The sequence below is a fragment of the Chinchilla lanigera genome, unplaced genomic scaffold (assembly GCF_000276665.1).
Source record: "Chinchilla lanigera isolate Chin_1 unplaced genomic scaffold, ChiLan1.0 scaffold00093, whole genome shotgun sequence".
NCBI classification, from domain to species: domain Eukaryota; kingdom Metazoa; phylum Chordata; class Mammalia; order Rodentia; family Chinchillidae; genus Chinchilla; species Chinchilla lanigera.
Genome location: NW_004955494.1, coordinates 1,608,873 through 1,623,667, shown reverse-complemented (window position 1 = coordinate 1,623,667; position 14,795 = coordinate 1,608,873). Strand labels below are relative to the sequence as shown.

Genomic DNA, 14,795 nt, shown 5'->3' with positions numbered 1-14,795 from the left:
AAAAAAAAAAAGAGTTGAGATTATAAGTACATGGAGATTTGTTACACTCTTCATTTTGTATATTTGTGGTTTTCCATTAAGTTCTTAAAATTTTATAATCAAGTGCTGAACAGAATTGAAATCTAAAACTCTTTTCTCTTTTTATAGATGGCAAGAAGGAAGTTGAAAAAATTTACTTCACTGGAGATTGTGCTCAGCGTTCTTTTGCTTATAGTGTTCATCATTGCTGTTGTTCTAATTGTGCTTTTAGCCACAGGCCCTGTGGAATCAAAAGGTAACAAGAAACTCTGGGGCTTTCTCTTCATATATTACTCTTGTCAGAATAGAACTCTCATCAATGCTGGAAGCAATACTTTCATGCTCATTGGTGAGTGTGTGTGTGTGTGTGTGTGTGTGTGTGTGTGTGTGTGTGTGTGTGCGCGCGCGCGCATGCGCAACTTGTATATGTTGGGGAAACATTTAATTAAAACTGAAGCAGCTTAAAAGAATAGTCCTTGTAGGTTTAAATTTTGATGCTTCCATTTTCTGCATTACTTAGTGCCCTGGATTAAATTCCAAAATCAACATGGAATAAGTTTGCTGAATTTTGCTGAATAATTCTGTTAATGATGTTGAACAATATGCTTGTGTAAAAGTAGAGTAAATAAGTATATAATTAAAGTATTTCAGGGCTAAGTTTGGTTCTTCAGGAAAGAAAAACAAGTGATTTACTGTATTAAAAGTTTTTTGAACTGTTATATCCCCAAGGGTGGGCTGGATTGTGCTAAATTATCCAGGATTTCCTATCTGATTCATCTAGGAGCAGCATCTTAAGGGAACCAGGTAATGCAGGGCCAAGTTGTGACTACAGGAAAACCTTCTTTGCCCTTTCTGCCTCCTTCCCAGCTGCAAGGATTTCTACTTTTTGTAGGAAGTTAGATTAGATAATCTTAATGGTCATTCAATTTCTTAGAAATTCTGTGATTCTAAAGATGAAATTAAAGCCCTTATGCAAAACCAGTACAAATACAGTTTGTTTAATCCACCACACAGTGAAAGGAAAACTATTTAAAAGCCTCTACTTTCTCTTAATGTCATTATTAACTATAGTATTGCAGAACACCTTAAAGAAATCTCACTATTTACTGATCCTTAAATCAAAATTCTCTAGCTCTAGGATAGGCTCTAGCTTCCAGTTTCTAGACTGCTGAGCTCCCTTTGCATTTTTTGTCATTAGAGACTCTATATTTACAGAAGAACGCCATTGCTCAGAAATGTCCTTTTCCAGTGGGTTGGCTGTTGACAAACGAGCAGAATTGAGGTGCAGAGATTAGGAGGTCTCTTATTGCACATGTCTGTGTATGTCAGGGGCTGGGATGGAAGTCAAGGACCAGAGCAGAGATCTGCAGACTTTTGTCTAAAATGCAAGTAGTAAATATTCATGGGCGATATGTTTCTGTCATCACTGCTTGATGTTGTCTTTATAGTATAAAAGCAAGTATAAACAAATAAACATGTCTGTACTTCAGCAATACTTCATTTAAAAAATAGGTTCTGACCTGATTTGTTTTGAAGGCCATAGTTTGCTGACCCTTAGATGAAAAGGAAAATTATTTCTCATTTTCATCAACTTCTAATCTAATGATCAAGTTTTTTCTCACGTATATACTGTCCTGTAGGGAGATAGTATGGGTTTGCGAGTCGAGGGAGATAGTGTTGGTTTGCCAAATTAGCAAGACAAAGTGAGGCTTTAGAAAGTGATGATGTATAAATTAGAGGATATCAGAGTGAAGCCTAGTTAATAGTGGAGTTAATTTATTAAAAGTGTTGGAATTATGGGACTACTGAGTGCCTGTGGCATTTGATGTTTGCTTTGGGTATAACCCTAGATCCTGAGACAACTGGTACCCCGGTTCCTGAGACAACTGGTACCCCGGTTCCTGAGACAACTGGTACCCCGGTTCCTGAGACAACTGTTACTCTGGTTCCTGAGACAACTGGTACCCCAGTTCCTGAGACAACTGGTACCCTGGTTCCTGAGAAAACTAGTACCTCAGATCCTGGGACAACAAGCACCACCCCTGATTCTGCTGCCTGCCCAGTGGTAGATGAATTGGAACGGATAAACTGCATCCCTGACCAGCCACCAACACAGGTTTGAGTTACAGATCTTGTTTTCATTAAAGAGTTCATTCTGCTGTGTGGTTTTCTGTTTCGTTATTATTTTTAATTCTGTTTGTGACTCACGAAGAGCTGTGTATATTGCAGCTGTGAGTGACTCAGGTAAATGGACCACGTATCCTTGCTCATGTGATTGTGCAGCTTTGAGAGAAGAGCAGGAAAATTCCCTTGGCTTGTCAGATTTCACGAATAAAAATATAGGTTAAATTTGAACTTTAGAGAAACTGTGACTATATTTTTAGTTTAAATATATCCCATGTAAGATTTGAGTCTTACTAAAAATGCACTTATCTTTCACTTGGCAAAGTCATTTGATTGCTAGCTCTCCCTGACTCTGCCCCTCCCTCTGTTCTTTCCCTCTGTTGCTTTTCCTCCCTTCAGCATTTTGAAAGGTTATCTAGCGCCTACAATAAAAAAATCATACATGTGCATGAAGCATGATTTAAAATAAGGACAAAGTTTCATGAGCTATGGTTTAGGAGGAAGAGGGTAATAAACACCAGAGTAAAGGTAACACAGCATCTGGACATTCACTTGATTCCACTATATCTTGAGCACTGGCTGAAGTTCAGCTGATTACAATGATAATAAAGTCCTTGTACACTCCTTATCAGCCACTTTTTACTTTAAGAAAAAAATGATATCTAAATGAAAACTAAGTGCAATCTTCTGAGTGAAGTCCACTGACATGCAGTGGTAGATTTGCATCAATACAGAACAGGTGCTTCATGTATCTACTGCTTGGACATGTGGCACTCCCACATTCATCTTTGTAGTCAGTAGTCTATAGCAATCTGTGATGTTCCTGAGGATTTCTATTTTGCCTATATATCCAGGGCCTATATATCCATATACGTTTCCTTTCCTATTAGAAGACAAATCTGCTCAAGTGGTTTACTCTTCTTGGGGAAAGAGGTGAGGTGGAGGTAGGTATGATATGGGGTAAAGAGGCATCAGAATTATAATTCTGGCTATCTCAACCAGAAAAAGGTAAACAAGACAGACAAATGAGTGGGGAATGGGAACTCAGTCAGAAAACATGATTTCTCAAATATCCAGACGTTCAATGTTTTGAAGCATCTGGTAATTGCTTTAACACCACCCCCCTTCCCACGAGCACTTTATTTGGTTGGATCAAGAAGGCAAGAGAGTCTCTGGAATATATTTATGAAACAGCACAGAGCCCAGTGTGACTAGAATAGTGTGAGAGAAGAGGAGACTAGAGTTGGTGATGGTGAGGCTTTGGAAATCAGGAAAGGCATTTGGTTTGGGTGTGATACACAGTGACTTGGAATAGCCATTTAAGGCAGAAGGGAGCCATATAATGCAGAAGAAGAGAAAGGAGTGAATAAAAGACTTAGAGACATAAAAAGAAAGGAACATAAAAGGGAGAAGGAAAGAAAAGCACTTTGAGTATGGGGCCAAAATTAAAGATAAATAGCATTTTAATGGACAGAGATGAAAGGAATGGAAAGTGAATTCAAGATAGAAGAGATAATATAAACAGAGTTACAGGAAGGGAAGTTACAGGAACACGGTCACATATAGGGTGAATGCCAAAGGGAGGACGAAGTTGAGACTGTAGGATAGCTTGAGGCTTGAAGTTAAAGTGCTGCTTTATCCATAGAAATGGTAAGTTGTGGTCTAGCTGTCTTGTACCTAAATGATTGGCATAGTAGGATGTTAGGTATACAGAAACTTGGTGCATACTGATTAGCTTGCCCCTCTTACATTGTACTAGGAATACATTTATTCAGCGGCCCATTTAGAAGCCTACCACATTTTACATATGTCACTCCTGCCCCACCCCATCTTGTTACTGGATATTGGTGAACTTTAGATTTATTACTGCCATAGTAATTGTTTTTTGCTGTTTTCTCATAAGACTTTTCAATAAATATGTACTTTAATAAGTGACATTTGGATTTTTCTACATGGTGTACACAAGGGAATTACTTTATGACCTTGGTGTTCATTCATTAAACATGTTCCTCTTTTGCTCAGTCAGAGAGAAATTCTGCCACTCTCAACGGTCTATTTTCTCATGGAAGGCTTATTTTAGGCAATTTATTGCATTTGTTATGTGTCCTGGACACTATATGCTGACCAAGACTATTGCTGTGAGGCTGAGTTTATAGATAATGATGTACTTATACGATATGCATGTTAAACAGAAGTGTACAGCTGGAGGAGAGTAGGCATTATGCACCTCAAGGCCAGCCAGGCAGAATGTTTTGTGCTAAGGGCATTGTTGTGTAACTTTATCATCCCTATCTCCTCTCCCTTAGGATTACATATAGAAGAACTAACAGTATAAATTTCTCTGCAGATGATTCTTGGTTGTAGGTACCATTGTTTTTTTTTCTCCCAATAATGTGGGAGGGAATCCTGTGTGCAGGACAGAATGAAGTAGTCTGCCAGCCTGCCTTGAATCCATTTGGGAGACCTTTTCTGTTTTTTGAGAATCGACTTCAGGATTCTCCTTCCTGAGTCCCAGAAGGAAAGATCAGCCATTTATCTTGATCTAGTCCTGATGCTTAGTTCTGGCATACAGATGGTTGGAGGCTGTCTCCACTCATACCTTCCTACATTATCAGCTAAGCTCATCAGATCTAGCTCTCTTTCTCTGCTGTCAGATTTTTGTTTGTACGTCCATTATGCTTTTAGTTTCTGAGGCAGAGTCAGAAGACCTTTACTTGGCTCTTCTGTTTAATTTCTTTGGTTAACGTTTTCAAATATTTTTCTTAGTAATATTTTCCAGACTTAGTACTTCATTTCTGTTCTCACTGCTATCACTAGACCATCATTACACCATCATTACTCTCCTAGAATCTCTTTTGAAATCCATTTTTCCCATGTACTGCACTACATCTATGATTAGTATTGGTCTCTTTAACATCCTATTTTGATTATATTTCTATCCAACTACAGTACTGAACTTAGTGGTTCATTCTGTGTATTGAGTCAAGTTCAAATACTTTGTTCTGTCATCTAAGATCCTGTTTAATTTTCTTTGTTCCTCTATAGGTTCGTGTAGATCATACTCCCATAAAAATTTTAGAGACAGTTCTCTACATTGGTTTCAAATCTCTCAATTCTGAAAGAGCCTGTACAAGTTCTGATTAAATAAATTCAGTGTGTTTCAGAAAGTAATTTTTATAAGTAAAACATAGTAAAAGACACAATACCTGTAATCTCCCTCAAAATACCCCCCCCCCACTTCAAACACACTTACCCTATTGTTCTTGCCACTTTCTGAAGCAGTTCTGGAAGTTCTTTTTCAAGAGTGTCTTTATGAGGTGTGGTCAAAAATACAATGAACGCTGCTGCCAACTGCCACCCAATGGGAAGGCAGGTCCATAAAGACTTTACGGTGTGTCCACATCTGCCTTACTCATTGATTCTGGCACTGTGTGACTTCTGGTTCTTCCCCCAAGTCAAAATGACCATGAAAGGTAAAAGTTTTGAATTGATTCAGGACATTGAGGCAGCTGCAAAAGTACAACTAAAAACATGAAAGAGGGCTTCCAGAACAGCTTCCAAAAATGCCAAGAATGATGGGATAAGTGTTTTTGGCAGTGAAGAGAAGTATTTGAGGGGGATTAATGGGAAAGTATCTTTGTTTTTGGAGACAAGGTTTGACTATGCAATTCAGACTGGCCTTGAACTCATTTTGTAGCCCAGGCTGGCGTCGAACTTACAGCAATTCTTCTACCTCAGCTGCCCAAGTGCTGGGATTACAAGTGTGTATCATCATGCTCGACGGGAAGGTATCTTTTACTTCAGTAATTTTGTTTGTTTGAGACAGAGTCTCACTATGCAGTTGAGGCTGGGCTTGAGCTTACTTTGTAGCTCAGGCTGGTCTCTAACTCGCAATGATCCTTTTACCTCAGCCTCTCGAGTGCTGGGATTACAGGTGTGTGCCACCACGCCTGGCTAGTAATTGTTTGTTAGAAAAATTTAGTCATCATATTTTTTGATCATGCCATGTAACTTTCTCCATTGATGATAAAAGAAGTTTTATCCTAGCTCTGGAATTTATAGTTGGAAAATTCCACCAATATAAGGACAAAAATATTTAACCAATTTCTAGATATCTAGCTCAGGAAAGATGGGGTCGATATGCCTGCCTGGCAAGCGCAAGGTCGTGAGTTCAGTTCCTGGTACTGGAGAAAAACCAAAAAAAAGAAAAAAAAAAAAAAAAGATGGGGTAGATAATAATTTTAAACACTTTGATATTTTTAGAGTTATAGTATACTATAAAAACAAGGGAAAGCTTAAAAAATAAACCCATGTGCCCTAAGTAACCACTGCAGAATGGTTAGGCTGAAAGTAATTTAGAATTAAGTGCTTTTGAGGACAGTGATAATAGTCATTATGATGATATTTGAGAGGTTACTGTTTTTTATTCAGAAATGTTACCTTTTATGGCAAACACACTTTTCCATAATCTTTCATTTATTTATTGGGCACATGGCATCTTTCTAAATTCCACTTTCTTATCAATGTATCGAAGGGATTTATGATACAGTAAGAATATGGCATTTTGTTATGGTCATTGTGAATCTCCACCCTAAATTACTCTTATGTTTACACATCATCAGTTAAGAGCCATTACACGGTGCTAGGAAAAGTGGTGAGCTACAAAGTCTCAGAAATAGACTTAAATTTATGTTTTGCATTTTGTATGTGTAGGCATTGGGTAAGAGCATAGTAGAACACTGGGTTCTCATCTTGGTGTTGCTTCTGAAAAACTAACTTGATTACTGTCACATTTCTTTTTTTTTTGTTTTTTTTTTTTTGGTTTTTCTCCGGTACCGGGAACCGAACTCACGACCTTGCGCTTGCCAGGCAGGCGCTTTTGCCACTGAGCTAAATCCCCAGCCCCATGTCACATTTCTTGTATACTGTCCAATCCTTATCAGTGAATGAGATAGTGTGTGCTCAGATAAATCTTCACTGAACAAATGACTACTGAACACTCTACTAAACTTTGTTTTAAAAGATTTTACAGTAGTGATCTCTAAGGTCTTAAGAAATGTACTCTGAAAATTCAGACTACATTCAGTGTAGTCATGTTCTGGGTCATGAGAGATGCAGTGTGGCATATTTAAGTCTTTGTTATCAGACCTCACTTTAGTGTTTTTTTTTTAATTTTAAAGATAAAAGGAGGGAAACATTAACAGACATACAACATTTTACAACATATCACAAGCACAATACAGACAATACAGAGTTACAAACAAAGTGGTAGGGAATTAACAATGGTGGTTGTATTACATATTGATATCTTCAAAGTGGCTTCTCATGAAAACAGATATAGACATGCGATACTGCAGACCTCACTTTAGGATGGAGTGATCTGGTTATGTTAGCTTTGAAAACCTGACATAAGATGCGTGTATTATAAAATATCTAGAATTAAGATACGTCACTGAATTGAGATTAATTTTGTTCATTCATTTGTTCAAATTCAGGGTACATGAAAATTGCCAGGGAACAGTTGATAAATACAAGTTCATCTGTAATTCCTTTGTCACCAATGTTTTCAATTCCTCAGATTTCTTCTTCTATTTGAAAATGGGATACTTCTCATTCTGCTCACTGCCCTTGGATATGTGGTTCCAAGTTCTTGCTCACATTATTAGGTTCTCAGGCATTTTAAAAAATAGTCTTCATTAACTGTTAGAACATTGAACAGAAGAGACATAGAAATTAAATACTTTAAAATATATTTTGGATTTAGCATATGTGTATCTAATGCCCCTTAAGGTCAATTGTAAAGACATCCCTGCTGCTTAGAACCTATTCCATATTTTCCATGTTGGACTAAAGCACTAGATGCCTTAATCCACTTTGTGTTGCTATAATGGAATTCCTGAGACTGGGTAATTTATAAAGAATGGAAATTTATTTCTCATGGTTTTGGAAGCTAGGAAGGCCCCACCTAGGGGCTAGGGTCTTGGTGAGGGTTTCCTTGCTATAACCTTACAGGGTGAAAAGTAGAAGGAGCTATCTATAGAGGAACCTGATTCCAGTTGTAAGATCCAGTCACCTCTGAATGGCCCCACCTCTTAATACCATCACTTTGGGCCAAGCATGGTTGTGCACACTTTAATCCCAGCACTTGAAAGGCTGAGGCAGGAGGAGCCATGTGAGTTCAAGGCCAGCCTGGGATATGTAGTGAGCCCTAGGCCAGCCTGAACTGCATAGTGAGACCCTGTCTCAAAAAGGAAGCAAGCAAGCAAGCAAACAAACAAACACCTCATATTGACAACTTCTGAATTTTTTGTTGTTTGTTTTTTAGTACTGGGAATTGAACCCATGGTCTCATGTATGCTAGGCAAGTGCTCTACCACTGAGCTACAACTCCAGCCAAACTACTGAATTTTGGAAAGAACACATTTTCACAATAGAACTAATAGCCTAACTAAAATTGCTCTAATTCCTTACAAAATTGGCTTCCATTTATCTGTTCCTGAGGGAAAAGATCTAACGTAAACTTAGTGGTTTAACATATTAACAGTTTTACTACTGTATATTTCCTGCTTTTATGGGTCAGACATTTAGACAGAGTTTAGCTGTGTGGTTCTTCTATTCTAAGCAGTATTGAACAGGGTTAGTTGGTGGTTTCCATTGGTGGCTGAGCTAGTGTGGTGGGTTTCCAGATTACTTTTCCCACAAGCCTAGAACCCTGGCAAAAATGGCCATAAGGGTGATCCCACTGGAGCATTCTTCACCCTCCACATAGTCTCAGAGGTTCTCTCAGTGGTCCGTTTAGCAGAGGAGTTGAACTTCTTACCTGACAGCTCAGGGTTGCAAAAAAGTAGAGGAAAGCTGCTGGCCCTTTTCAGGGCCAAGCCCAGAAACTGGGTAGTATCATATTTTTTGGACTGTGTTGGCCAGATCAGTCATGAGCCATGCCTACTCAAGAGGAAGGGCACAAACCCCACCTCTAGACGGGAAGCGTGCCAGAGAACTTGCATTCATTTAATACAGCTGCAGTGGAATGCTTAGTTTGCTCAAGGTAGGTATTGATAAGTGTAAAGGCTGGTGAGTTACTGGAAAATGCAGAGTAAAGCAGGATGGAGTAGTACAGGGTATGAAAATAAAAGAAAAAAGTATGACCTGGAAGAGCTTTTCAAAATGGAGTGTTGAGGCCATTAGGGAAGGAGGACTTTTGCATGATTCCAGCTGCTGCTTGGAATGTGAACTTCAGTTCCCTTTACCCTTTGACTGAAGGCCTCTGGAACATATAATCACACTGTGACCAAAGTGCACACTTTTATTAATGTATACATTCTTTTCTTAGTCATCTATCAGTCACGTGGCTCCTGGCACACAGTCCTGTTCTCATTGCCAAAGGAACTTTTACCCCTAAAAGAATTTTTATTACTTTGTAATAAAAAATATTGTTTGCTCATGTAAATGCCTACTTTTCCTGCCTTCTTAAGAATACCCTGAGGTATCTGAATGTGAGTCTCCCAAGTCACAATTCAAAATAAATTCTTTTACTTCTACAGTTTCTAAGTTTCAATTGATCTGCAAGAGGTAGAGGAGTAGTTAGCATCCATTGATAGTGGGAGGCAGGCTCGATGAACTCTGGTCTAATGCGGATCAAAGAGAGCCATCCCAGTACCCCGTGCGGCATGAGATAGCTAATGCTGTCAGCTCACTCAAGCTGACTTTCACTGGGTCTGGGATCACCTGCCTTTAAGTGGGTCACATCTGTCCTTGCAACTTTGCTCTTTTTCTTTTTAAATATTGCAGCTGCAGTGGACTTGATTTTTAAAAATTCTTAGATCTGTTGTTTCCTAATGATCTGAAGATTTATTCATTTCAAGGCATCAGTAATCTTATCAGTAATCTTTGTAACTCACAGAAAGACATATGTTTCTTATTGATAACTGAGTTCCCCTTTGGCACGTGCTTTGAGTATATAGTGTGGCAATATAGCCTTTTATTTTAAAATATTTGAAAAGAATTTTTTAAACTAAAAGGCGTGAATACTTACTACAGTAAAATGTGTTGGAAAAGGCCTGTGGCTGATCAATTTATATTTCTTTTGGTTTTTCCTGCTGTACCCACTATTCGGATCAGCACAGTACAAACTTTGGGCATCCTTTTATTTATTTTTTTCCTATCACAGAAAGAATCAGGGATTATTCATTAAGTGAGCTCCATTTTCACTTGCCCACTTCTCAAGTGCTTCTCTTTTCTGCCATTATTAGTGGAAATTGTGTATATCATGGTAGTGATTCTTCTAGGACAGTGGGTTTGAGCCTTGGCTGCACATGGGAACCATTTAAAGAGCTGGAAAAGATACCTGTTCCCTGTGCTCACCTCAGAAGTTTTGATTTAATTATTGATCTTGAGGAATGGAGTTCAGGTATGCTTATTTATGTTGTGTTTACCAAGTGATTGAAACGTGTGTGAGTCTGTATTGGAACTGGCTGGAAAGTGAATAAAACTCCTGGAGCTGGAGGCACAGCTTCACTGAAGGAGAACAGGGCCTATGGGGCTCTTTGGTATGTTACTGAATTTTCCAGGTGATTCTGACAAGGATCACATTTTGAGAATTATAGAGTAAGATGTGTCTTCCACAAAAGATAAAACTATATTTTCTAACCCTTCTCTACTATGTTGCAACACATTGTGGTAAAAATATGGAGTGTTTTAGTTTGTCTTTTCATATCATTAGGCAATATTCTTACAGTCTGCTAGATAACCCAATATGTAGAATCTTGGAAAATAATAAGTTTGGCACTCAGAGAAAACAAGAGGGTGCATGCTTGTAATTCCAGCATTTGGGAGGCTGAGGCAGAAGAATCACCATGAGTTCAAGGCCAGACTGAGCCACTACATAGTGAGACCTTATCTCAAAAAAATAAAAAACAGGGGGATTGAGATAATGGCCAACTTTTTGTTATCATCACTTTGGTTTTGATCTTTTTCCAAGTAAGACTTAACTTCTTTGAAGTAATTATTAATAAATATTTCAGAGATCCAAGAATGTATAACCAATATCCACCATAAGAAAATAAAAGTCAGTACAGCTTATGTCCTCTGTACATTCCTGCTGTATCACCTTTGCCTTCCTCCTGTTTAGAGGCCACCATGGTTCTGAAGTTGGTACTTACCATGTGTTCCTTTGTATCTTTACTATTTACACCTGTCCTTATAATAATAGATATGTACAGCCTATACACGTCTCTTACATCTATAATGCATTTTTTTGCAGTTTTTTCACTTAATGTTGTGAGATTTATCCATGTTGACATGTACCTCTAGGTCATTTTGCTCAAAGTAAATGGCATGTCAAAATCACCCTTCCTCTGGCTAAAAGGAATTTAGTTTTTCTTTAATAGCTTCCAGTTACAACAGTGCTGTTATTACTGTCCCTCTAAAGATTTTAGTTTATGTGTGTGTGATTTGGAGAGTATGTCTTTAAGCATACTGGGTATTATCAAATTGATCTCCAAACTGACTGTACTCATTTACCATCTTTTTATCATTTTCTGTATCTTTAGTAATATTTAGAATTGGCAATCTTTTTAACTACTTACCAGTCCAATTATTTATTTATTTATTTATTTATTTATTTATTTATTTATTTATTTTTATGAGACAGGGTCTTGCTATGTAGTTCAGGCTGGCCTTGAACTCACTATTTAGCCCAGGCAGGTCTTGTACTCACAACAATCTGCCAGCCTTAGGCTCCTGAGTGCTGGAATCACAGGGGTGTGCCACCATACCTGGCCAGCCCAATTATTTAAATAAAGGATGACCAAAAATTGCGTATTTTTCACATGATAATATAAAAGGAAATAGAAAAGTGACAATTTTATTAAATTTATTCAATACAAGAATTGACTGGTTGAAATGAAACCTGCCTGAGTGACGCTTGGGACAGTCAGTACATAAACAAATGTGCTGCCTGAGTGATGCTCATGGTAAACTGTTAAGTGGATAAACTTTGCCAGTTTGAGGTTATAAAATAGAATCCCATTGTGACTTTGGTGTTAATTTTTGTGAATACTCACAATGATGACCACCTTTTGGTTATTTATTTTCTGTAAAGTTTTTTTCTGTCTTTCCCCCAGTTTTAAATTGAGATGTCTATCTTTTCAATCCTGTATAAGATTTTTTTTTTTGATAATTTGTTTCTTGGGTTCTAATTCTTATTTTTATCATAAATTTGCAAACATCTTTGGTCATGAGGCTTTGGTAGCCTGTTCAATGCTATCTTGATGTACAGAAGTTTTACAATTTAGTGCAGTCAAGCTTATGAATATATTTCTACATTACATTATGACATTAAATGCCTAATGGTGAAAAGGAAAAAAGTACAAATAAAAGACTCAATTGTAATAACAGTTGACTCATTTATTCTATTTTTTTCTATATATTTTCTTGTATTTCTTTGGAGACAATATTCTATCTAGAAATAATGAAATAATTACTTGGCTTCATCTTTTTTAGTCTTACAAATTTTCTTTTTTTAATCTCATTGCATTGTCAGGACTTCCATTATATTTTAAAATTATAAGTTGTCCCAGGCATGGGTCAATTAATCTTTTTTCTGATTTTGAAAGAAATGCTTCTAACATGTCACCATTTAGTAAGATGATTATAATAGGCTTTTGATAGATAACCTATTATCAAACTAAGAAAGTTTCATTTTATTTCTAACCTATAATTTTATAGTAATATTATAACCATATCCTTATATTTCTGGAAGAAACACTACTTTGTATTATGTAATATGTTGTGGATCTGTTAATACTCTGTGCACTTTTTTCTTTAGGCTTCTGCCTAGATAAGACTGGGCAGTAGTTTTCCTTTTTCTTCCATGTCTCCTTTGGGTGTGAAATACCTCCTTTTTTGTTTCTTCTCTCTTTTAAACAGCAAAGAGGTTAGAAATTGAAGGATGGTAATACTTTGGTAGAGCCGAGCTTGCTTAGTTCTTAAACTGTGGCTTCAGGATCTGATTTATTTCCAGCTTATATTCAGTTCAGTTCTCTACTTTGTGTTGAAGCAAATGCCTACATGTAGTCAGCCAGGAACCTCTGCCTTGCCCCTTTGGTTAAAAAATCTGCAGATGCTCAGGTTCCTTAAATAAAACAATGTAATATTTGTGTAGAACCTCTTCCCATATACTACGAACCATATCCTAGCTTACTTGCAATTCCTGACAGAGTGTAAACAATTTTTATATTGTTCAGAGATAGTGACAACAAAGGTCTACATATTTACCACAGATACAATTTTTAAAAATACTTATTTGATCTATAATAGTTGGTTAAATTTCTAGCTGTAGAACCTGTGGATACAGGGACTGAGTATATATTATACAAAAAGTAAAATACCTTTACATGTTTGTGTAATCTATTGGTTATTTAGGGGAGCTCCACAACAATATTCCACTATGTACTATCTTTTTCAATTTTACATCATGAGTCTTTATTGTTGGATGTATATCAGGTTGAAGGTGTGATATCATTGTGTTGGATGTCTTGTAACTCAGTGCGTCTGTAAGAGTGAATTTATGAAAAATGTATTTGTACAATGTGAATGCTGGCTTTCAGTTGGCATCTCAATTATGTATTTGCTTTTCCCTTTTATTTTCAGTCTTTTTGAGCTTCAGTTTTGGATGTGCTACCTGTAAGAAACTTTCATCTGGATTTATTTCTATAAATGTAACTTGACTGTCCTTGTTTCTTTAGTATTTAAACCAGATGATAATTGACAATTAATATTGGCAATCAATTATTAATAATATTATTATACAACATTATACTATAATTAATATTACATTATGTTATATTGATATTATATTATTATAGTTAATATTATAATAATATAATATTATTGATGTTGACAATTGACAATAATTGACAATTGATAACTTTTTATAACACTTTCCACGTGTTCTGTTATCTATGTGCTACTCCCTATTCTCATAAATAGATGGTCTTTCCTTAGTTTTGGACTGTGAACTCCCTTCCCCTAGTTTCATAGAAACTCTTGCTTTTACTCTAAAGGGAAGATTATCACAGTGAACATTATGGGGGTCATAGCAGGTGACTAATCTGGGGAGGCTCTTAGTGTAAAGGAAGAGGTGTTTTCCCATTCCAGATGCTCTTGGCCCATTGGACTTTTCTATGAGAACTCCTTTTCCCAGCCAGGAGCTGGCTTTTTTGTTGTTGTTTGTTTTTTTGTTTTTTTCCGGTACCAGGAACCGAACTCACCACCTTGTGCTTGCCAGGCAGGCACTGTGCCTCTGAGCTAAATCCCACAATGTACTCCACATCTTCCATCATAATAAAGCTGATAACTGTATTTAAATATTCCAAGTATTTAAATATTGTATTTAACTATTCCAAGCCATTTAAATATGCCAATATTAAATATTTAAATATTCCCAAAACACCAGGAGCTGGTGTTTTGGAGTTGACCAAAAGAGGTTGTTTAATTTCCTTGCTGCTTTGGCCACTGTTCATCTAAGACAAGAACTTTTTCACTTACTATTTTTAAGATATTGTCACATCCTTCTGAAAATGTCATTAATTGTGGTGGAACACAGGAATCTTTCCCTTCCCTTCCCTTCCCTTCCCTTCCCTTCCCTTCCCTTC

The 14,795-nt window shown here is 37.0% G+C and overlaps 1 protein-coding gene across 1 annotated transcript in view; it reads left to right on the top strand.

Moving 5' to 3' along the window:
* Nucleotides 1–14,795, top strand: part of LOC102004723 (maltase-glucoamylase, intestinal) — a gene marked incomplete in the record, with an annotated part of 238,387 nt that overhangs the window by 21,891 nt on the left and 201,701 nt on the right. The window contains 2 exon segments of the mRNA XM_013505005.1: nucleotides 148–274; nucleotides 1,869–2,134. Of these exon segments, the coding sequence (XP_013360459.1) occupies nucleotides 148–274; nucleotides 1,869–2,134 (393 nt within the window).